Source organism: Phalacrocorax carbo, chromosome 1 (assembly GCF_963921805.1).
Source record: "Phalacrocorax carbo chromosome 1, bPhaCar2.1, whole genome shotgun sequence".
Classification (NCBI taxonomy): Eukaryota; Metazoa; Chordata; class Aves; order Suliformes; family Phalacrocoracidae; genus Phalacrocorax; species Phalacrocorax carbo.
This window is the reverse complement of record NC_087513.1, coordinates 39353250-39378420: the sequence shown is the minus strand read 5'-3', so window position 1 is coordinate 39378420 and position 25171 is coordinate 39353250. Positions and strand designations below refer to the sequence as shown.

The window sequence follows — 25171 nt, the reverse complement described above, 5'->3', positions numbered from 1 at the left end:
CTTATCACATGCCAGGGCTTAATGGGGAGCATGTGGATCAACCTTTCTTGTTGGGGCGCAGTGGGAAAAATAGCATCACTCCTGTAAGTCATTGGTTTGGTTAATTGATTCTGCCTCAGTATGCCCACAGACAAGATTCTGTCTTGAATAGTTGCAGGTGAAAAGCCCCAAACTGCGCCCCCTCTGGCCCCGGGTCAAATGAGTTGGAGACAAGCTGGTTTTGACTGGGATAGGGTTAATTTTCTTCAGAGTAGCCTGTATGACACTATGTTTTGGATCTGTGCTGAAAACAGAGTTGATAGCAAAGTGACGTTTTAGTTACTGCTGAGCAGTGCTTACCCAGAGCCAAGGCCTTTTCTGCTTCTCACCCCACCCCACCAGCGAGTGGGCTGGGGGTGCACAAGGAGCTGGGAGGGGACACAGCTGGGACAGCTGACCCCAACTGACCAAAGGGATGTCCCACACCGTATGACGTCATGCTCAGCATATAAAGCTGGGGGAAGAAGAAGGATGAAGGAGGGTTGTTTGGAGTGATGGCGTTTGTCTTCCCAAGTAACCATTACGTGTGATGGAGCCCTGCTTTCCTGGAGATGGCTGAACACCTGCCTGCCCATGGGGAGTAGGGAATGAATTCCTTGTTTTGCTTTGCTTGCATGGGAAGCTTTTTCTGTATCTATTAAACTGTTTTTATCTCAACCCACGAGTTTTCTCACTTTTACCCTTCTGATTCTCTCCCTCATCCCACGAGGCGGAATGAGCAAGTGGCTGGGTGGGGCTTCGTTGCTGGCTGGGGTTAAACCACAACAGCAGTCAGGCAGCAGTTGCTAACTCAGAGCTCTGTGTTCTCACTTCACCATAGGCACACTGAGCACAAACGGCACTCTGCAGCATCAAGGATTTGAGAGCACTTCAGAAGAGAAGTGCTTGGTGCCTACTCTCATGCAAGCTCCCAGACAGAAAAAAACCCAGTCAGTTTAATCCATCATTATCAGGTCCTTCAGCAGTGTCCCCTGGGCAAAGACAGAGGCATTACTCTGTTAAGCCAGGGATATTGGAGGCTGGACCAAGGTTAAGGAGGTGAAAAGCATACAAATAGTGTGAAAGCCAGAAGAAATGTGTAACAGAGGATTGTCAGCAACTGGTGAAGACTTCTTGAGCAAGGCTTTACCATTTCTTCATCAAGTCAATGGGCATCCCATCCACATCTTAAAACAAAAAATGTCCTCAAAAAGGCTTGTGGTGGCAGTGCAGGTGAGGAGGGTGAAGCTTTGCAAACACAGCACATCAGGGACATTCATATGAAAAAATCTTGCTAAGAGGATATCTAGAAGATACCCCATAAATAGATACTGTAATATGGGAAAAATATTGGCAGGAAAACTACTTTGATCTACCTTGGTAACTTCATCAATTAAATACAGAGAGAAATTAAAGTTAGTCCAAAACCAGTTAGTTTCAACATGTTTTACACCAGCTGTTGAAGGTAGACAGCATTGAAGTGGGATTAAACTATCCCATGTTGCTCCTGAACTAGAGTGATTTCAAGATAAAAGCAACCTTCCATACTTAATTTCAACAAGGTTTATGTGAACTGAAATGATAACACTTCCTTGTAGGGAACTTATGTATTAGACTGCCATACAATCCAGCTTGGTGATGGATGCCTGTTACCCATCAAACTAGATGCAATCAACATGGTTTACTTTGCTCCACACTCTCATTTACATTTCACTGTATATGAATTACACACCTGTTCACAGTCAAGGCAGAAGTGACCCAACAGTGACAGCGACAGCCAGCTGGGATTTGGCACCACATTACGGTGTTAGGGGTTTAACCTTTTGCTATATTCAGTGGGATATTTATTTTCTTTCTGTGGGATAAGCAATGATGCTGTCAAGAGCTGTTGGCCAACATCCTTTCTTTAGCGCTCAAACTTGTGACAGCTAACAGCAAAGGGCGGGGAGTTACATACCAAATGGGGAGTTCATCTCACTGACCTTTGACACGTACAGCCTAACCCCAAGTTACGAGGCTCCCTTTATAGTCAATGGAGGGCAATAGGAACTATACAGGTGTCATTCATCTCATTTACACTAGAGGCTTATAAAGATTGTGCCTTTGGACAGAATAACATAACTTTGTCCTAAAAGTACCTGTTTTCTTCCTTGATTATAAATAGAGACTAGACCATGAACAGCACATGCTGTTCCTCATTGATATAATCTCTTCACAAATGGATAATTAACTTATTTCCTCCTTCTACTTCCTTTACGACTCTTTCAATATTGTCCGTGTTGAGCTGCCCTACCGAGAAATGTCAAATCAATCTCTCAAGCTTTCCACACTGGGGTTAAACCCAGATGAGAACTCATTTGTCCACAAAGGTGTAAAAATGAAGTCAAGTGCTTATTAACTTCTCCAGCCCTGAAAACCACCAGCTGGAAGACTCTACCATGGAAACTTCATGAGCTGGAGCCCTGAAAATGCTACACAGCAGTTTTTGCAGAATTTCCTTCATAAGTTTTCTTGCAGGGCACGTGTGACTTGTGGGTATGTGAAGGATGGTGGGTGATGGTCATTTTTGAACAGATGAAGGAAGTAGAAGTTGGAGGAGGTTTCCCTTACAACCAGGGGAAATGTCTTGGACAAACAATTACTGACTAAAAGAAAATAAAGATGTAGTTTCAGTCAGGCAAGCTGGGTTTCAATTCAGTCAGTAGTTACAGCTCAAAAAAGGAAAATCACGCTGAAATATTTCATTCTGACATTTTCTAAATAAAATATTTCAGTTTTACACTTCATAACAGTGTTTTGGTTTAGAATTTTTTGTTCATTTTCTTTCAAAGGTTGAGAAGAGACCTGAAAGCAAAATGAGGTGTTTCATTTTGAGTTGGACAAGTGCTTTGGGCTGACCCAAAATGAATTTTTGGTTTAATTTTTCGGTTGGGTCACCAAAGAGAAACTCTGTGTTCGTGCAATTCTATTTCCGTTGCCCTATTTTCCTTTCCTCACCCCGCCTCCAAGTCATGGACTATTTGTAATTCCCAGAGGTCCTTGACCTAGCACTATTAGGGAAAGCACCTTCTCCACATCCTTCATTGAGGACACCTCCATCGTAGAGGCTGGAGGACCTCTTCACGAACAAAAATTGACAGATGCCTAATGCCAAATTTGCATTTCATTGGCTCTTCCTCCCCTTTGCTTACATTAGGTGATCAGAACAGGCACTTTTTTTTTTGCTACATAGATTATTATAAAACATTTAAACTACGTCTGAAACTTCATATTGTGAAGACAGAGGAACCCAAAGCATGAATAGAAGTTTCCACATCCTGCTGAGTGAGTACTGGTGACAGTTTAAGAAATGTCTCTTAAATACATTGCATGGAGTGTTACTCAGTTATGAGATTTACATACTCAGTGTCTGAACATATACTCCTTAAGTGACCTAGAATAAAGGAGGGTTGATATTTCCAGTTTGCAGCTAGAAGTATATTCTAGACAATCCAAAGAGCTGAAGTTATTTTAATGGTAAACCAGTGGCATGTGATAATGTCAGGCTGTGCTTTAAAGCACAATTAGCTAAACAATTAGCTGCTTTGAAGGAGGTATGGAATGCACTGAACAACAGTAAATGCCTGACAACCTTTTCAGTCACACCCATCTTCAATACCTAATGAATGTTTTTAAAATTTATGTAACCTGGAGCAGAACAGGCTTGCTAATGTGAAACAGGGTTGGCAGAGACATTACAGTCAATCTCAGGCTTATGAATGATGCTGCCAGGAAGAAGGCAATGACCATGGAAAGAAGGAAAACGTACAATACAGTTCTGTGGGACCCAGAGTGTTTTTGGCAGTCCACCACACAATGATGTGTTAAATGAAATATTTAGGATGGAAAGTAATGCAACCTCTCAGGGGATCCAGACCAGGATTCTATGCCATTCAAGAATTTGTTAGGAAGTCTTATCTGGGTGAGGTACATTGCAAAATACAAACTGTGCTAAGGCTGATGGATTTATGGGACTACATGTGCTTCTTAACACTTATCCATTTGTGACACCTTTTTCTTGGTTAACACACAGCTGCAGACCTTATCAGATGAACTGTATGAATTTCACCACTAGCAAAAGTGTTAAACTTTATGTAAGCAAAAAGATTTCTTCTGAAGTCTAGGAAAACACCCTTTCTGTTTGACCATTAAATTCCAAATCCCTGGCCAAATTAACAAATATCAATTGCTATAATTTAATCTGGAATTCACTGGTGAATGGTTCAGAAAAGAATATATTCCTACATCTTTCCTCCTGTAAGGAGAAATTTTAAAAAAACTTATTTTGAGAAGAACTGTCCATTTGTCTTCAGCAAATTAACTCATGAGACCCAAATGTGAAGATTTTTTGAGTAAGAAGGATTAAGGCATAGCATTAAAAATTTCCAAGATCAGGCTGTTTTTCTTCTCTAGGACTGAATAAAGAGAAAGGGCAAATCTTCGAAACTACAAAAATCTTCTGTTTTGCTCAGGGCAACATGAATTAAAATATTTTGAAAAAACAGACTGAAAAATGTGTCTTTGACTAGCTGACTTGAAACTGGTATGGTTGTTTCTGCAAGAACCAGTAAAGTTCTTAAATGGAAATTGTAGCTCTAGTTTCAAATGACTGAATGCAAAATGATATTGTTTCAAAAAACTGCAAAATTGCACTGATTTAAAGTTTATTTTGTTCTATAGTTTTCCAAAAGAGGGTCACTTCCTACTCCAACAGCACATTTAAGGAGTGGCGATGATGTTCATTAAACTGTGAAAGGAATGGGGCAATCATGTATCTGTGGTAAAGTCTAGAAGCTATGCAGTTGTGAAGACTAACTTTCTGATTTGTCTTGCGCGTTAGGCCTTGATGTGTAAGGGCTCCCCAAAGGATTGGCTCATCATGTATCTAGTCCTGCTCCACAGAAGATAGAAAATATTGAGTTCAAATTGTATAAGATCAGGCTTGTAGTTTGTGCATGTGTCAAGTCAATTATATTACAAAGAACAGATGAAAAGTTTCAACACAGATGTTAAGATGGAAGTGATGAATTGGACTGCTCTGATGTAAGGCTTGTTCCAGAGAGTCCAATGTATTGAAGCAGAGGTTCTAAAATAAAGATTAGACACTGGTTGTCATTGCGGTGACTTTTTTTTGTTTGTTTGTTGTTGTTGGTTTAAAACTATCCAGGCTTTGTCTTAGGTTACTACTTCTCATCAAATAGGTGTCTAAAATTTCTGGTTTGACCAAACTTTCTTCTTTAGTAGTTATCCTTTATAATGTGAATCCTGCCAGTCTTGAATAGCAGAAAAAAAATTCAGATTCTCTATCTTTTTTTTTTATATTTTTAGCATAAAAAAACCCATTGAAAACTCAGATTTTAGGTAGATAATCCCAGATTATCAACTCTGATGCTCATTTTCACTCTGGTAACTCAAAAATGGAGAATACTTGTTTGGAAGCACAGCATTTGGCAAAAAATGTGATTATTTTGTAGGCATTATTTAGTCAACTTCAACACAGTGATCATTGCTCCTGCATGTAACAGAGGTTTCATTAAGTTTAGAAAAGCATCTTGGTTTGATGGGACCCATGTGTGTCTCAGAAAATGAAGACAGTTACTTGCACACGAAATGTCTGGTTTAACTTGACATGTGAGGTCGAAGCTTCCAACCAAGGGAGCTGCTCAACTTTGGCATTATGTTCTCATTTTCAATCTCCCAGTGATTCGGTTGTTACATGACAAGAACTTCTGTGCAGTGACTGGGAACACTAAACAAATCAGTGACCAAGTCTCTGATCCTGCAAAATGGTAAAACACCACAGATTTTCCTGATTTTGACAACAGCTTTGTATGAGTCATCCGCCCTAGCTTTGGTGCTAGAAAACTAGCTAGCAAATTCTGAGGTGCTGTCCACAGGTCCCCGGAGAGCCCGTCTCCTCCTCCGTCAGCAGCAAGGATGTTAGGCAGATGAGGTGAGGTGTCTGTCATGTGAGGGCCTGGTCTCCTCCATCAGCACAGGGTGATGAGCAGACTCAGACATCCAACCTCCTGTGGTCTCTGGTTCGGTGTGACAAATCCCAGGCATGTACTTCAGGGTGTTATGATGCTCATGGGTCAAGATACTGGCAAGAGAAAGAACAAGAAACATGCAGCTTTGTTCGCGCCATTTTACTTTGGAAACCTTTTGGCAGTAAGAATGTAAATCTAGATTTCGTTTTTAATTTCTTAACTGTTTTCCATTGGTACTTTTTACAATACTTGCAGTTGTGAACTTCAGGTTAGGTTGGTAACCCAGTGACATTGGAAATGAATAAATAATAAAGAATGTGTTTTAGGTGAGGTGAACATGTGAAGTTTCTCTGAAAATAGGAAGAAGGGAACAACTCATCTTTTCTACACTTCTGAAAAGTAAAACAGAGAATTTCTTAGAGCCGCAGCATGAAGTTTTGGCAGGGAGAGATACTTTTATGCCATAATCTCTTTATCAGAACATGGTAAGAGAGAGATTGCAGACTGAAAAATTATCTCCTATTCTTTGCTTCGTGGTTATAGGAGTATATGATAAATAAAATGTTTGTTTTTCAGAAGAAAGAGATTAATAAAAATAAACCTCAGTATGTTCAGAGGTTTGGGCAAACGTTTCAGACCTGGGATACTTTTCACAGCTTGCCTGAAAGTTTTGGAACAGATTGGCTGAATATCAAGGCTGAATTTTATGGAACTGCTAAGATGAATGCAGGGGAATCTGCTAGAAAAATGTTCCTTCCCATTGAAAGGAATTCTCATGTGAAAAATTTGCTTTTAAATAAGAAACATTTTACAACCCCTGAGAGTTTATTTGGTGTCTGGTACTGGGTCAAATTCACTAAAATTTGCAGGGAGACTGATAAAAGCTTCTTCTGAAATGGGTGCAGTACTGGAAGTTTTTATTAGGGATGGCAAAGAAGCCATTAAATTCAAGGATGCCATGTGATTTTCCCAGCCCATACAGAGGGATATAGATTTCACAGAATCACAGAATGGTAGGGGTTGGAAGGGACCTCTGGAGATCATCTTGTCCAACCCCCCTGCTTGAGCAGGGACACCCAGAGCAGGGGGCACAGGGACGCATCCAGGTGGGTTTTGAATGTCTCTAGGGAAGGAGACTCCACAGCCGCCCTGGGCAGCCTGTGCCCCTGCTCTGGCACCCCCACAGTAAAGCTTTTTCTCATGTTTAGCTGGAACTTTCTGTGTTCCAACTTGTGCCCATTGCCCCTTGTCCTGTTGTTGGGCACTATTGAAATGGTCCGGTCCCATCCTCCTGACACCCACCCTTTAAACTCTTTCTGCTGATGTAACGAATACAAATAATCAGAAGAATGATGGCAAAGGAAATTTTTTCCCTTTTATTTTTTTTTGTAGCAATTGGTAGCTCTGAAGCTTTGATTAAGACTAGAAGTTTTTTTTCCATTGGATTTTTTTCCCTGCTGGTATGAAATGTTTTTTTTCAAGAAATTCATGTTTTTGCTGCTTTTCCCCATAAGTGTTGATTTCCTTCCAGAAACTCAAAAATTGGTAAGTCCAGTACTGATATTAAATTGCAAAAGAAAAAAAGTTTTCATTGGTTGTTCACTGGAGACCATGGGTTTATGTTTTAAAAAATGAAAAGTAGCTATTTTCATATGACGAGCATCAACAACTTTCTAATTAGTTTCACTTCACTCCTACAAGCATATTAGATTATTTCAACTTCTGTCATGGTTACAAAATTAATCGGGTGTATGGAGTTTGTAAAGTGAATGCTCAGTTCTCTAATTGTAATTTTGCACTTAAGGATTCCCTAAAAACATTACTAAAACTACAAATATCGAGATGGAATATTTCTGATTTGTTTAAACAACCTCTTAAAGAAGGTGTTTGTTTTTATGTATTCTGCTACAGACTAAGCAAAGAGTAAAGCCTAAAAATAGGCCGAAGAGTGAAAATTCAGAGAAGCCAGCTATCCAAAGTCAGATATAGCCATTAGTCTACTTTTTCCTGAGTTTCAGAAATAAATTACAAATAATGTAGGAAACGTGAACTTCATTATTATATCCTTGGTTTCTAGCTCTAACCATTATTTAGATTTAATTATATTAATTGCAATAAGCAATGCTATCTTTTAGATGGTAACATAGTTTCCCCATTGTTTTAATTGGAAAAAACCCTCAAAATTTCCCTGATCTGAAGTGAAAAATCTGAATGCATATTTTGTCATGTGGCATCTGTTCTTTCTGAGTGCTACTTAGATTTTGTGATATTTTATTTTTCTATAACTTTTAGGAGTCTTTACAATACAATCTCTTTTTTATAAATACCGCCGACAAGAAACATACAGATTTTACTCCACTGTCAGGGACTTCTTTAGTGCTCATTTATGTTACCTGTGTCACAGGATTTCACATGTTTTGGAAAATGAACCCCTCATGAGTAATTTATTATTCAGCTCCTATATCTTCTCCAGCAAAAAAGTGCCAGACGTGATCATATCCGATAATTAAATAAGTAAGTTTTCCACAAAAAATGCCTCTACTGCCGAGATTCATTGAAAGCACCACTTTACAAAAAGGGCGATACAAAGTGGGAAGCAGAGAAGGCTGTTGAACCAAAGCTGGGGAGATGGCACCATGGCAGCCATCTCTGACTGAAGGTCGCAGAGTTCTCAGGGCTTGGGGACTACTTGCAAGGGAAACATAATGAAAGGAAGCACCTTTATTACAAATAGTTTTAAGTTCCCCAGAGGGAGAATGGCACCTCCAATGGAAAAATGCTCTGGAACATCATCTTGCTGCCTACTGCGCTGTTGCTTCCCTCTCTTATTCTCTGGCGCTACCACTGGAGAACCAAGGTTGCAGCCATTCTGTGGCAATCAGTCCAACTATGGAAATACTTGGCAAGCAAACATTTCCTATATAGTTTTTTTTTTTTTTTTTTTTTTTTTTTAAATGAAAGACTCTTCAATAGGATCAGCTATAATGATTTTCCTTAACGTAGTTTGTTTTGCTGCCTGCCATTCACATGGCCATGCCAGCTGAAAGAGTCAATGCCACTATTATTCACCAGTGTCTGGTTAGGTTACTTATACCTCTGTATGTCCTAATTTATAACTGTAGTTTCTGAATATTGTCCAGAAATTCTATTTCATTACTATTTAAAATTACATTTCAAAATTTATTTCTCACAGGACTTCATATTAGTGACAGAGCCACCTCTGAGCAGTCTCCTCAGTTCATGCTTAAATAATCAACTTTTCTAACACCAAGAAACCTTTCTGGAATGGAAACTGCAGTTTCTGCAGCTTCACAGTCTTCTATCCCAGCTCCCAGGTGGTCACAGAGCTGTATGGGCATCCTGTGTTGGCATTGCCAAGAAGCTCTGGGATGTCCTGGGATAAGAGAACAGAGGGGAAAAACCTTTAAAAACTAAATTTGAAAAAAGAAGCAAGCGAGAAGGGTAAAAAAGTCAGGGGGAGAGACAAAACTGAAAAACGGTGCACAAAGTTAGAAGAAGAGAGGAGCTTTTCAGTATAAGAGTGGTGCCATGCAAACTGACCCAATTCTACCAGGCTAGCTGCTGTGGGCATCCTCCTCCCCCAGAACTGGGCCCAGGTTTCCGTCCGGTTTGCTTTTTCCTTTCACAATTTTAGTACAAACTTTTTATAAAGCCATGATAAAATTACAGGAGAAAGCAGGTCACGGACTCTTGAAGACTCCTGTGTCACAAGAGAAAATGAAGAGTTTGGAAGAGCCGCCTGCCTACGTGGGCAAGTTGAGTGTCTGTTATTGCCAAGCACATCTGTACACTCTGCAGTAATACCGTTGCACAGGGATTTCCTAGTGTGAGTTTGGTGGTAGCAGATGAATATTTTCTAAAGAGTTTGGGGACTGAATCACTGTCGTTAAGTGAGATCTCTTGACTGGTTGATGGGAACAATGCGAATATGCTTGAGCACATATTCATATATCTTTCTTTCATAATCTCTTTTCTCAAACAGCAGTCTACCCATCAGACTGCAAGAGTGTGACTAGTAAAGGCTATATACATAAAGGTTTTTTGTCAAATTCAGCTCCTTGTCTAGCCATGAAGTGATTACTGATCTTAATTACACAGCTGGACACATTTGAAGATACTCAGGGAGCGCTGAGCATTCTTCTAAAGTAGCTAATTGTTGGCCATAAAACTTACTACTGCTTTGAAAACTTAAACTCTTGTCTGTGCCCAGAGGGAAAGTTTTACTTTTAGTACCGCACTGATTGCAAACTGGGCCCTGAATATACTCTGTAATCTGTCTCTGAAAAACTGAATGTGCTGACACCTTCCTATCAGATGGCTGAAGTAAAACTAGCTTGACAGACAATTGTCAGCCATCTGTCACCAAACTGAAACAGAACCAGGGCAGCAGCATAGGGAGATCCACCACTTGAACCAGTCTGTGCTGTTTCTTGAAGATGAGAGATTAACAGTGTATTTTATAGCAATTCACATTTGAGGCTTACTCAAATATGTTACTCATAAAGTGCAAAGAGATGCAAATGCCCAGAGGAAATGTAATTAGGTTTGGGGTTTGGGTTTTTTTTTTTTTATTTATTTGGTTTGTCTTCATCTAGGTTTGAGCCTGACTTCTGCTTTACTTAATGCCTTAACATTTTTATTACGTTTGTCTAAGGCATATAGTGAAAAAATTCTGAGTGTAGTGGATATGTGGCCCTGGTGGTGGAGGGCCGCAGAGGTAATTAATGGATCTGAGGAGAGGCAGCAAGAGTTGGGACTGTTCAGCCTGCAGAAGAGAAGTGTCAGGGAGATCTTATCAATGTGTATGAATACCTGACAGGAGGAGTAAAGAAGAGAGCCAGGCTCCTCTCAGTGGTGCCCAGTGACAGGGAAAGAGGCAATAGGCAGAAACTAAAATTAATGAAATTCCATCTGAACACAATAAAACAGTTTTTTACTGTGAGGGTGACCAGACATTGGCACAGGTAGCCCAGAGAGGTTGTGGACTCTCATCTCTGGAGATATTCAAAACCTGACTGGACACAACCCTGGGCAACTGGCTCTAGGTGGCCCTGCTTGAGCAGGAGGGTTGGACAAGGTGACTTCCAGAGGGCCCTTCCAACCTCAACCTTTGTTGTTCCTCAACAAAGGCAGTTGAGGAGCACACAGACAGGCACCATGTGGTGTGGGTGTGTCATGGGAACAAGTGTAGTGCTTTCATAGTTAGGGGTGAGAAAGGCACCAGACTGATATCCAATCCTAGGTATCCAATGGTTTTAGCTTTCTTTAAGCTGTCCCAATTTCAGTTATGTAAGCGAGTTTCCTAACCAGAGCAGTTACACTACTTAAGCAGGAGCTTCTAGTACCACCTATTCATGTTATTCTGTTGTTCCCCTACCTTTTACGACTATTGAAGCTGAGGGCAGCGAATCGTTGGGTGCCTACGTGCTGAGTTTGCACTGTTAATTTAGGTACCTGGGCCTGAAAAATTGGCTCATAATTGTTCAGTAATTGTACAAAATCTACAGCAGCTCAAAAGGTTCCTATTATAATAACAGAAGGTTACAAGAGACAGTGTTTAAACACTGGTGGGTATTTTGTGTTTACCTATATGCCTATGTTCATTACAACCATGTTCAGAAAATTGCAGAATCAGTTTTGGATGCTAGGAACTGCTCCACTCCAAACTCCTCTCTCCAATGGAGGCTCTAGGGTATCTCATTTTTTTATGTCGTACAGTAATACTGTCACCCTCAGTTTTTGGAAAATCTCACTAGACTTCATTGTTACTCATCAAATCACATTTCTGAGCACAAATACTGCAGCTCTTCATGTAGACCTATTAGTTTTCAGAAGACCAAAGTGAATTAAACAGGATAAGGGAACAAAAGAAATAGAGAATAGTCTTAGGAGATGCATAACATTCACAGCAGCTAAGCAGATATGAGTAACGTTTATAGGAAGTACACGACTAATTTAGTTCTAGTTATACTAACAGGAAATAAAATAAACAGAAAATGTGAAAGGTAAGAAGATTCAGAAGTAAGAAACTAGATGAGGCTTTTTATGGATGGAGATCAGAAAGCCAATTAAGCTGAAAAACAACCAGTAGATGTGATTGTTACCTTAAATAGACTAATGGAACTTTGCAGCGGTGGTAGATGTATCTGTTTGTTCTACATAGGTCAACAGAATTTAAGATCTACTGAACTCATATAGATCAAGACAATTCCATGGTTCACAATATGAAGGTGAAGAAAGGATCTTCTCCAGGCTGGTGGTCTCTCTCATGCACTCATGTGGAGCACAGGTCACACACAGCCTTTTTTGAAACTTAGTCCCTAGACAGGGTAAACCTGGCAAGATTTTCTTCTTTAATAAGTTGGCTACTCTGTTAGTTTTTCTCATTCTTTTTTCTTAGTTATTTTTTCTCTTTCATTCTTGTGATCACAAAACTTACATGTTTTATATTAATGTAACACAAGAACTTTGCATGTGTTATCAGTATTATATTGTTCCTTAAGTATTCATTGATACTGTACATCTAAAATTTTCCATATGGAGAGAGCCCATTTCCTCTGGGGTAGGCTTCCAGGCTGTTCCCAGCCTAGGTCTGGAAGTCAACATGCTTGGTGGTGTGTTTTGTTGTTGTCCTCAGACTGGCTCTGGATATATCAGTTCCACTGCCCATACAAAACTTTGCAGATCTTTTCTGTCTTCATGGCTAAAAGGACTGGGGTCCCTGAATTTGGTTCTTCCTCTGCTTCATATAGCTTAAAAATACTAAATAATACTGGTTCTTTGGTGTTCTATATTATTTATACCCTAATTATGTCTGAGTGCCAAAGTGGCACTAAAATCCAGTGTACAAAGTGCTACACGAGACCTCAGATGAAAAGACCGTCTTTGTTCCAAACAAGTAACAGATGAGAAAGTTAAAGAATATTGGCTATTTTCTGACTAGTAATTAAGTCATTAAACGTGGAAGTGTAACCGATTTTACAGGATCAGGTATTAAATGGTACCCACCATCCTTCTCTGACAGGAAAGATAGAAAAGCCCTAGTTTCTTTTAATTTAATTTTTTTTTTTTTAAATATGGTCATCATGCATCTGCATCCATCTGCATCCTTTTACACCACTCATTCGAAAAGTTGGCCAGTTCGGTAAGATGTTTGCTGATTCACGTGTGGAGGTCTCCTGAGCCCAACGCAACCGTGTCGCTGCTACAGTCCTCTAAGCACAGTGATAGGAGCTCACAGAACAGACAAAATGAAACTTGTGGGCTAAAGGGTTTTCCAGCAACATCAGAAGTTTCAGAGATGTTGAAAATTATTTATTTTCTTGTGAAAAGCCATTACAGACTGGCTACATGACCCATTTATTCCATTTAGAGGAAAACTGTTCACCAGGGAGTACCACACCTTGGGCAACCCAAGGCAGTTTTGCACTCTGACTCTACTCTTGCTATTGCCTGAGATTCTCTTCTAGGAACAAACTAGGAGTAAGTGGCTAATCTGCTGTCCATATACCTGGTGTGCTGAAGTTTGGTGCACCTCATGTGGCAAACCCAATAGCATTTAGAGAGCACAGACCATAGTTCAAATAAGCACTAAAGTGCACACAGGGCCTCAGGTCTCCATCATCTCCACGTTCCAAAAGTCTAAGCTTTCCTCCCCTTGTCGGTCCTTTTTGTCCCTAGACCCCATCAGCACTTCAGTGCTGGTGAAGCTACTGGGATGTGTGGATGGTCCTGTGGTAAAATGTATTTCTGAGAGCTGTTACAGGTGGGATTCTTGCAGCTGGATGTGAGCCCAGCTTGGCCTGGAAGCTGCATGCATGCTTGTTTGTGTAAATGGCCAGTGGGATCAAGGCTGGGTGAGTTTATTATCCAGCTCATCTCACCCTTCTTTCTCCCAAAGCCAGCTCATGCCCCTGGCACAGGCACACTGGTGGTGCCATAGAGGGGCATACAGCTCTGCTGCTGGCTCTGGCAGCTCAAGCTCCCTTTGACTGGTATCAGTTGTAGTTTAAATAATTTTCTCTGATCTGTTTAAGCCCTTCTGTGATGCTCTTGAAACATTAAAGGAGTATAAAACTTTGTCCTGGGTGAACATTTCAAGAGCTTGCTTTTACTTCCAACCAAAATGGTATTACTGCAGGCTAAAGTATTGCTATGCTGATCCAAAACCTGCTTTCTCCCTCTTCTTGCACACACCTCTGCCAGTGCCAGGGGTCTTGACATTTGACTTGCATCCTTCCTTGACTTAACAGCCTCACATTGCTGGTGTCACTTCAGCATTTCCAAGTCTATCCTTGGTGTGATGTTCCTTGCTTGTCTGGAGTAGTAACTGAGAAACCCTCAGCATTTTCCTATCTCAGAAACAGGCCCAATCTCTGTTTGAGCAACTCTGTAGAAAAGTGACCATCCAGCTCCATGGTTTTAATCTAACACACCCGTGGTGGGTATGCTGGGACCTTGCATATTATTTCCCAATGCCTGTGGCTCTTAAAGACTCATGAGGCAACTTGATAGCCAGGCATGCCCTGGTCCTTGAACAGAGCCCTCTCTGGAGCCCTGCCTTTCACACTAAACAGCCTGCTGCTTCTACTAGGGCAAATCCTGCCCTGGAAAAAGACTAATTATAGAGATTAAAATAGGCAGCAAACTCCTTTGCTACTAGCTGCTGTACCCCTGAAACAAAATGCTTCTCAAAGACTGGACAGTGAAATTTTAAAGGCAGTGCTGTCCAGTCCAACTTCCTTATAGACAACTGATTTTCTCATTCTTCTTAGGGTAAATTAGCAAAGCTTTTTTTTCTCTCCAGGTCTTTATCTTTCAGAAAAATGCTCCCATAATGTTTTTTGGAAAAATAATTTAAAAATTCACATATTTGGTATACTTTATTATGAAACTAAACTAACTAGCTCAACTACTTTTTCCTCACTTGACCACCACTTAAATGAAAGAAGGCTTCTCACATGAGAGGGAAGTTCTTCTTTCTTGGAAACCTTGACCCTGCTGCCAGTAAATATGGAGATGTCGTTTAGAAAAACGTCACAGATGATTGTGGTCAAATTTGTTGAAAGTGGAGCAAGATGTATAAAAAAGCACAGCAACAATACTGATCAGCCAGCACATGAGCAATAGGTTATCTACGTGAGCATCTCAGTACAGAAGCTGCTTTGAGGGTTAACAAAATTAGGTTAACCTCTGTCATCTAACCAGTCTTGCTGTATCACATACGCTGCTGTGACTGTAGAGGCACGAAGATTTGGGAGTGAAGATGAAAGTACATTCTATTTTCAGGTCTGGGTGTTTTTTAGTTCTGCTTTGTCTTTTCACTGTGGAAGGCAAAAAGTCACATACAGGAAAGCATACCTGCCGAAAAGGACTCCTCTCCCAGGTGACAGAGAACCTGTATATCAAGGCAACTAGTTTAAAATCATCTGTTCCTGTAAGTTGATCCCACTAGTTGAAAAATTTGTTTTATTTATAGAAGCTTCTTTACCAGCTTTGTTACTGAACACCTGGAAACTTTAATAAGCTGAGTGATCTCTACAGTCCTGAGAGACAGGGTAATGTTGCTACTCCTTTTGTAAAGATGGGAAAAAAGAAGATGCAAAGAGAGGTGGGATGAGTTTGCTGAGGATTTTGCCGTGGAAGAAGTTTGTAACAAAGCTGGGATTGGAACACAGATTTGCTGAGTCCTCGTCCTACATCTGAATAAGATGATGATGATGATGATTATAACTAATAAGTTTTGTAAAAACCAGGCTTAAAACTCTCTCTCCCTTCCTCTGCTTAGGTTAATTAATACTAGCACATTATACTTTACAGAAGGATCTCATCAAGAACACAAGACTGCTTAAAAAGACAACAAAGATGCTGTTTATGGTAAGATTTATACTACTGGTTTTCTATTTTCTTACCTTGGTTTTCCTTTGGACAGTAGAGATAGGAGTGCATGATCAAAAGGAATGATAGACAATGCAAAAATCACTTGTGTTCAATTGGGAAGGGCATTATATTGATGAGAATCATACATTTAATGAAGACCTCCACTTAGAGGAAGAATGCTCTCTGTCCCATAGAAATGGATTTTCCTCTGGGACATGAGGGGAGAGTTGAGCATGGTACGGAGTGGAAGAGGTGGATTTGGAAAGCCTGTCTGGAGGCGCTTCTCTCTAGGTGGTTGCAGCGGTGCTCTGCCAGGAGACTTGGGGTAAGGGTGTTTGCTGTGTCAGGGAGAAGCGTGCTTGTGGTAGCGCTTGCTACTCCTGTGAGTGTTTGGCTGTGTGTGATCCTCCCCAGCAATGCTTTCCACGCACCAGCTCATTCACATCAGTGCCAGGGCCACAGCTGCCATCCCAGCAGCTGAGACAGCTTCTGCTGAGGGTGTGTGGTACCACGGAGAGCCCAGTGATGCTGCAGAGCAGCCAGGACACCCAAGGAGCTGCTCTGGGCTTTGACATCTGCAGGTGCACTGGAAGAGGTAGATTAGAGTTCCCTAGTGTGATTCAGCATGGGAGTGAGACAATAAACTTGGGGTGCCTATTTGTAAGTGACTACAAGTAAGTGAGATATTTTAGCTTCCTTAACATAGAGAACTTGTCAGCAGAGCTAACTGAGTCAGTTTATCCTTAAGTAGAGACCTACAGGCCTTTGAACTCCCCTGGATTTAATTAATTACCTTGGGAGTGAAGGCTTCTCGCTTGCCTGTGGGATGTACACATGGACACCTGCATTTGTGTGGCTTAATCTGCAGCTGCATTACCTTCCCGTGGGAATTTCACATCTGATACTTGGTTCCATTGCCTAAAAATAGGCATATAACCATTTGAAATACCTTTGGGTATCCAAGAGATCCCACAGGCCAGGCAGATATGACATAGGGTGTACAGGATGATTGGTCTCTTCTGGAGCAGCAGTTGGGGATGGGCGGGAGACCCTACAGCATCTTAAATGGTATGGGATGCTGACATGGAGGAATGGGACAATGACACCCACAATGACTCCTGCAATTTGGCCAAGATGGTCTGACTTAACTCCCAATTTATATTCCATCTATTCATTTCATGTTAAATAGATTTGTTGCTGCCACTTCTGTTGGTGGTTGGTCTTACCAATACTCCTATGGCTGCCAGCACATCATCCTCCTGCCTTTCCTTCAGAAACCACAGGCGTTTGCTGAGCTATTTAAAAAAAAAAAAAAAAGCAATCCAATGGGATACTAAAATTCATGAAAATGTTTTTATTGATGTTATGCTTTCTAAACACACATATTTTTGTGAGGCTGAAGTTTTAGGCTGAAGTTGACTTGCGAGGTTTTCATTTGACAACCCTCTACCTGCTTTGTTTTCAGACAAACTGCAGTGTTCGAGATCAGCTCCTCTCCTTCTACATGAAAAATGTTTTCAGTCATCTTGGAGTAGGAAGTGACAAGTTGTACATTACTAGTGCCTTCCAGGTCCTGCAAGTGAACATGAACGCCTGCGTGAGTATATTCCTGAGAGCCAAACAAACTTTGTCCAGCTGGAAGGTTTGGGAATGGCTCAATCACAGTTTTTGTGCCCATAGAGAGGGTGATTCAGAGTCACAGTGTGCTCAACATTTCAGAGGACCCAACTTCCCAAGGGTTTCCCCGCTAGGGCCGGGGAAGTTTAGCACCACTCATTTCCTCCCAGAGTAAGCTTATGGGGAGCAGGCAAGGTGGTGGAGATACCATGGAGACAAGCCACTTCCCTGCTGATGATGTTGACTTGTACTGCCCTCTCAGCACCAAAGCTGCAAAGAGACAGGGTAACCACAGAGAGAAATGTGGCTCCTCAAGTTTCCACAGTGTAGCACTGCTTAGGCTTTCCTTCTTCAACAGCGTATCCCCCGGACTTGTGTAAACTTTACTCACATGTCATCTCTGCTCCCCCATACAGAATTTTGAAAGAGCTGGTGGTGTCTCATGAGTAAGCAGGGACTGCAACTATGAAGTACATCGGGGCAGTTTCCATGTGTTGGCTATGCTCGCAGTTGTAGCAGGTTGTCAGGGAGTGATGCTGCCCACCAGCAAAATGTCCTTAGAGTGGATCCAGGTGTTCCAGGGAAGAGGCACTCTTGCCAATACCATGTCATCATCCCACTCTGTAAATAACAACAGGACAGCAGTTGAAGCACACTTTTGCCCATGCAAATATGCATACTAACATACTATGATGTTAAGATGACACTGTCACTTGTGCGTCATTTCTCTTTGCATATTATTTTTAAGAGTAGATAAATAACAACAAGGTGTGCCTTAAAACTTTATATCATATGGCTGTGGTTTTATTCCCTCCCCTAAACCTGCAGTCCTCACAAGTCACAGTGTCCCAAAAAGTGGAGTGTGACTTAAGGTGAAATATAGCCATGGATATCCAGGCTTTAAATATCTATAGTAATTTAAAAAGTGAGAGCAGGATGAGAAGTCAATGAAATGTTAATGAATTAAAATGTTGTCTAATCTGAATTGTATGATAGCATGAAAGAAAAGGACATTGGTTCTACATGCACACAAATATTTGCAATGCAAAAATAAGCTGCTTCAGTGATCTCTTTGCAGTGCTATAGCTCAGAACACAACCAAAATATTTGTATAATGTAAAAAGATTCAAACCTCAGTGGGAAAAAACTCCCTCAGCTTTCAGGTTCTGCATTTAAAACCATGCTAAACAGTTGCAATTTACAGTCATTATTCACAGCATTCACAGCATTTAACACACTGTGTCTGTCAAAATTCCAGATATTGTATTCTATAATATACTTTACAGAGATTTAATTCTTGTCTGAAAAAGCAATTACACCCTATACAAGTGCCAGTACACACTGAGGAGTTCAGACTGTCAACTGTGACTGAACTCAGAATACCAGTTATTCTGAAATACCATCAGTGACTGGAGCTTGCTATATAACTTAGTAATACATTTGCTTCTGTGCTGTATGGAGACAAAATGCTGGAGGTTTCTCAAAGTTCCTGCATACTTTTTCATAATTAGTGCCAGTGTTTTACCCAACAAGTCTAAACATAACAATTTACATTTCTGGATCTTAAAAAATACTGGTAGGAGAGAAAAGGCTTCTTGTGGTAGTAGAAAAACAATAGCTCTTTGAGAAAGGATGGCTTGTCACGATTTCCTAAGAGACATCTTATATCTGAAAACTAACATTTTAAAAAGTATTTATATCAACTCAAAGCCAACAGTACAAAACCACATGAAAGAATATAGAAACTCTGAACAGATGGAAAGTAATGGACCCTTTGCTAGTACCAAGTTTGGGATTTTTCCATTGTATTATTCCTCAATAATTTAGAAAATTCATCCATCTACATAAACTCTTTAATTTTTATTATCCAGTTGAGTTATGTTTTTCAGAAGGGATTTCCACCGTGGCAACATACTTATGCAATGAATTTGTTACCTTTCAAGGATAAAGTTCTTTATACAATTGAGGAAAACAGTGATACCTTTATATATGTACCCACCCTATATTCTTTCGTAAACTCAGGCTCTAATACAGCCGACTGGAGGCATGCATACGATTTAAAAATCCTAACAATATTTGTCTCCAAACCACTTCCAAAGACTTTTCACTATATTATTATTACAGTTCTTACCCTGATAGTTCTTGGCTTTGTCCAGACAAGTACACATTAATATTTTCCAATGATTCAGGTGCTGTTTTTCAAAAACATGTAGGTACTAAAATCTCTAAATCCCTTTTCTGCAGTGAAATCAGGCTCCTTCATTTAAAGTATGACTGTATGGTAAAGGGAACAGGTTTTTTTCCCTTGGATACTGGGAACATCCACCTGCAGCACCACTGGCCTCAACAAAAGCCTGTTTACTTCTTCATGTGCCCTATTGAGGTGGCAACAATGCCGAAAACAATATGAAGTTGCTTCTGAATTTATGTTCCTAAATTGTAGCAAAATATGGAAGCTTTTCTTTGTATTTGAGAGGAGTGCAGAAAGACAGTATATACACAGAAGGATTTTTAATCATTGCTCTATTGTTGCAGGCAGAGCTTGTAGACCTCTAGCAGAGATAGCAGCATTGCTCGCATTTTGTTTATTTGCTCTTTTTACAGGAAGAACCGAGTTTGTAATGTGTATTACCACTCAGGCCAGAATAGTCATTTAAGGTCAGTTTTGCCACTGAATGACCTCTGTGGAAATCTGCATCGTACACGCTGATCTTAAGAAAAAAAAGGAAGACAGAAAGAACTGCCCTAGTTACAATATTTTTAAAGGTTTACAGATTAGAGTTGCTTTTGTTAATACTTTCATCCTGCGAGGTGTCTTTAAGAAGCACAAAATGTCACTTGGAAGAGAAAATATTTGTTGCTCCTTTTTAAAACCTCTGTGTGAGGTAGAAAGAAGGACCTTCAGCGGAGTCTTCATATGAGTTCATATGAGTTCAGGACCTTTGCCTTTTGCTTTTTCAAGCATCCTGTCCTTGTTTGTAGATTGGAAAACATCAGATTTTTCCATTTTTTCCCCAGAAAGGATGATTCCCCCCTTGGAAAGCACAGAGAGCTGGGGAGTCAGCAAGACATATTGCTCAGAAAGCACAGCCAGGCAGCTCCAAAGAGCCCAGTCGGAGCAGTATTAGGTGGCTGGTACTGGCCTGTTGGAGCTGGGCAGTGATGACAAGGCCAAGCCTGGTGGTGTCTCTGCTCAGGACTCCCCCGCTGCCCCCACTCCTGGCCAGCCCCTGGGCTGGGGCAACCACCTGCCCTGCCCCAACCCCGGGTGCGGCCTTTGGCTCCTGTAGGATGAACCAATGGAGTCTTTCCTTCCTAAAATCTTCCAACTCAAATCCTGCAGGGATAACACAGTCCTGTGTCTCTGATATCACAGCGGGGGGTAGAGGGATGCCAGAACTTGCAAGTAAGATGCTGTTGACTTATTTGGGTGGGATGCCTGGGAGCTGGGTAGAGTCTTGCCAGCAAAACTCCCAGTGATCTTAATGGAAAACTTAGCTTGACAAAAGGGTGCCTGTAATTATCCAGAGAGCGGAGGAAAGGGCAGGAAAACAGGGGAAAGCATAACTTTATAAACATATTTGAAGGATTTGCAGAAATGTGCGAAATTGCACTCTGTACTTCGCAAAGGTCTTTGGCCCTTAGCCTTGCCTTCTCTGAGGGTTCAAGGTTAAAGGGCCTTGAATCTTAGAGCTAGGCTGCACATTACAAAAAGCTGTAACCACAACTGCTGTAAAGATCCCTGAGATAAATAGAAAGTGTTTAATAAGACTTGGTGGTACTCATCTTACAGTTTTTTTTTCTGCTGTGAACTCAACTTTCCAGGAAGCACACAAGTAAAATGACACGTTTGTAGTAGCAAGAGGTGTTGAAACAATGCTGAGTTCACAGATTTTACCAGTAGTCCTTTGGTGCCACGCTGTGGGTTGGACTCTTCCTCATCACTATGTCTTTACATCAGCATCTTTGCTGCAACAAGCTCTTTTGGTTTCTTCTCATCCCTTCAGCTTCCATGTGCTCCATCCACAAGGTTAACTTCTGCAGTCAAAAAATTAAAGAAAACCTTTCTTAAGGTAAGAGCAGGAGTGCTGGCTCCCAGCTGTACTGTTCAAGAGGCATGGGTTGTTCCTTTTCTAACATCTTTATCTTCTTGACAGCTTGGAGAGAAGGGAATCTACAAGGCCATCCATGAGCTGGATATTCTTCTTCCTTGGATTCAGACCTACATACAAACCATCTTATGAAGAACGAGGAAGCAACAGACAACATGCTTCTGTGCTAAGAACGGATCCTTACCCAAAAGGCCTGAAAATCAGCCAAAAGCTGGATGTGCAACGGGCCTGGCAGTAACTCCATCCCACTGAAGGAAAGCCTCTGTAATACAGTGGCATAAAAAGGGATTTTTTTCAAGAGCTTTCACGGTTGGCCTGGCATAGCAGCTACACCTGTCCTGTAGTATGACAGCAGCCTCCAGCACAGTTACAGCATGAGGTACTTCTTGCACTGCCTGCCTGCCAGCTGCCTCACAGGCAGCCCCCGGACACATTTCACGAGTGTAACTTGAAATCTGCTACCCTGTGGATCAGACACAATGTCCTGTGTGCTGTGGGCACGATCTAGCCGTGCCTTGTGCCACCCCATGTGGTTACAATTCAAAGCAATGAGGACCACTTTTGAAAATCCCTCCCTTAAGCTATACTTTTTTTCTGTTATAGCTATATAACAGTATACACAAGCCGTTCTACATACAAATAAGAAAATAAATTATATACTGCTTATCATTGTTAATTTAAGTTAAGTGATCTTTAATAAACATAATGCAATTAATGTCAAAACTTTGGTCTGTGACTCATGACCTTCAAATGTCACATGCTCTATATGAGATCACACAATACAGAAAACAAAATATATGGATTGCATTTGGCTAGGACTGCAAAATGGTTTGAGAGGGATTTATAGGAAGTTGTTACTCAAATGATGGTAGTAGTTTCCAAAATATCCTTCATATAGTACAGAATGAAGATGGAGTTCTCGTTTTCTCACATTTTAAAAGATTTACCAGAAGAAACAATCTAGATGATGAAAATATTTCCAGTCTGCATGTTTGTGCTTCCACAGGGGTGAGATTCTGCAAAATTTCAGATCTCATGGTGCTGGCACGCTGGGGGCATTGAATACATCGATATGCTGACACCGAGCCAGTTCCTCCTCTGTGCTGTGGCCTTCTGTAGCCCAGGGGTCGTGGTTGGTCTCTGACAGGTGATCTTTTGATTCCAGGGTCCAACTACATGTGCTCTCTGAACAGGGTATGGTCAGTGCACCTTCATGTTTACTCCTTCAGGAATCACTCAGAAACTCTCTGGGGTCCCTGCAGGGGTGGTAGCTAGAGTGGTAGGAGGCAGCGTGCCTATCTCCACTCCTGAACTCATGAAAGGGCCACCACTGCTGCCAGTGGGTTGTTGATTTTCAGCAAGGTGAGTCGTTAGTGGCTGGTGAGGGATGAGAAGAGAGAAGAGCATCATCTCTTCTTTAAACTTGCAAATCACTGCCCAGCATCCTGGAGGGGAGAAAGCATGAAGCTATGAGTGAATCCAGCTTGTGACCTGCTTCTGTTGGGATCAGAGCTACATGCTAGCCCATACTACAGCAGTTCCTTACAACCCCACCTCACCTCTTCCTGCCCACAAACTGTATGTGACTTGTCCTTTCTGATGCCTTAGAGCCCTGGAGTGTTTCTGGCTTTCTTTTCCAGCTTCTCCATAGTTTTGCAACACTCTGCATAAGCATTGGCCATTTGTGGCAAAAGTCAAAGAAAAGCAATATTAAATTGCAGTGCCCAAGTTACTCATTAGCACCCTCTACTAGATTAAAAAAAGGAAGGAGGCCGTCATTTTGGAAACCTGCAAAGCATTCAGCAAATCTCAGTGACAGCAGCTTCTGATGACAATACGCTATTTTTAAGCATTGGTGCTTTATATAACAAATTATTACAGACTGATGCAAAGGGTTATCTTCAATAAGAACACAAGGCAATTTCTTTATACTTACATTTAATATGAAGAACAGCGGAATAAAGACTTGAGCCTTTCAGCACAAGCAATGACCTGTCATACCATTGGCTTTCTAGCTTCGTATTCTAGCAATTAATATTAAGGAATTATATTAGTTACATGTTGAAGTGTAACATCTTGTCCAGAAAATTTTTCTGTTAAAGTACAATGGTGGATGCTCTTGGGAAATACCACTGACTGATTATGGTGCTGGGACAGCAATAACAGCAATAACAATAAATGCACTTCGTGTACTCAGTGTATTCCGGAGTTCAACAGCCAGTGCCATGGCACTAGTATACATCTTTTGCAGGGGCATCTTGATGTCCCTGTGTTGACTTTAGTCACCACATATTAAAAATCCCAGTGCCAGGAGCTGTCTAGGCGTGCCTGTTAATGCGTTATGATAAACACTGGAGATATTCTAGTCTAACACTTATGTAAAGAAATGTTCATGCATGGTAGTTTCTGTTTGCTGAGCATTTTCTTCTGTTACCATGATTTCACCTGACTATGTATATCCCACAGACTTGTTAAAAGAAAGGGCTGACTTGAAGAACTCTTAAAGGACAAAAAAAACCAACAGTGTTTACCATGGACAATTCTCAGGTAAACTCCATTTCTTGTTCCTCTTCTGAAGATAGAAAATCAGTTATGCAGACAAAAGGAAATACAATGCAGGGATAAACCAATGTTAATTTTCACATAACTAGTCAGAGAGTGACCAAAATCTTCCCTATGCAGAGTTCATATTTTTTGAGGTGTATCATTTTCACATCATCTTCAATCTCTAGCTTCCTCAGCCATTGACATGAAATGAGAGACCTTGGGAACAGATTGCCCAGGTGACCATCGTAGGAGTAAAAGAGAAGAGTGAGAATATTTCAGTTGCAAACTGTCCTATAAAAGTCAGTACATAATTCTCAAAGAATTCCAACACAAAAAGGACACAACCAGTGAGGAATATATAATCTGGTAAAATTTTAAAAAATAAATGTATTTTTAAATTTGGCCCTATAAATGTAAGCCTGTTCCTCATGAAGGATAATAGATATGCCTGTCAAAAAAAAAAAAAATGTTCTTATGCATACACTTTCTTACTCTGGGAGACAGCAAACCTAACGTGCCATCCTACATGGTGATTTTAGATTTGACAGGGACCTGCCAATCCAGAACACAGAGTTATATAAAAGGAGCAGGTGAGGTGAGGAAAGCTGCCTTATGCCCCTTATTCCAGAAGGATATCAGCTCCAGCTGAATGCCTTGCATATTTAACAATGAGATACAGATTTAATCCTCTATTTTATTAGTAGTGTTGTGTTATATTTTTTCATTATTTGTTATTTTATTACTAGAGGGAGTTGCACTATACGACACGCCAGGTTTTGTTGCAGTGCCTTACTGGGCAACTGTATTTTATTTGAGAAAACTATATTATAAAACAAACAAAGTCTGAACATAGCATTCCTGGCTCTGAGGAATCACCTCCAAATTATTTAGATCTTACTGAATTTCCTTTTTTTTCTGTTTTGGAAAGCTCTCCTTGCACAGTAAGAT

The 25171-nt window shown here is 40.8% G+C and overlaps 1 protein-coding gene across 1 annotated transcript; it reads left to right on the top strand.

Moving 5' to 3' along the window:
* Positions 1–15333: 15333 nt before the first annotated feature.
* On the top strand, positions 15334–21808 carry IL26 (interleukin 26). The gene is made up of 5 exons (XM_064456169.1): positions 15334–15504; positions 15888–15944; positions 17413–17544; positions 21572–21637; positions 21722–21808. Exons 1-5 carry the CDS (start codon positions 15334–15336, stop codon positions 21806–21808), a joined length of 513 nt encoding a protein of 170 aa, XP_064312239.1.
* Positions 21809–25171: the final 3363 nt, after the last annotated feature.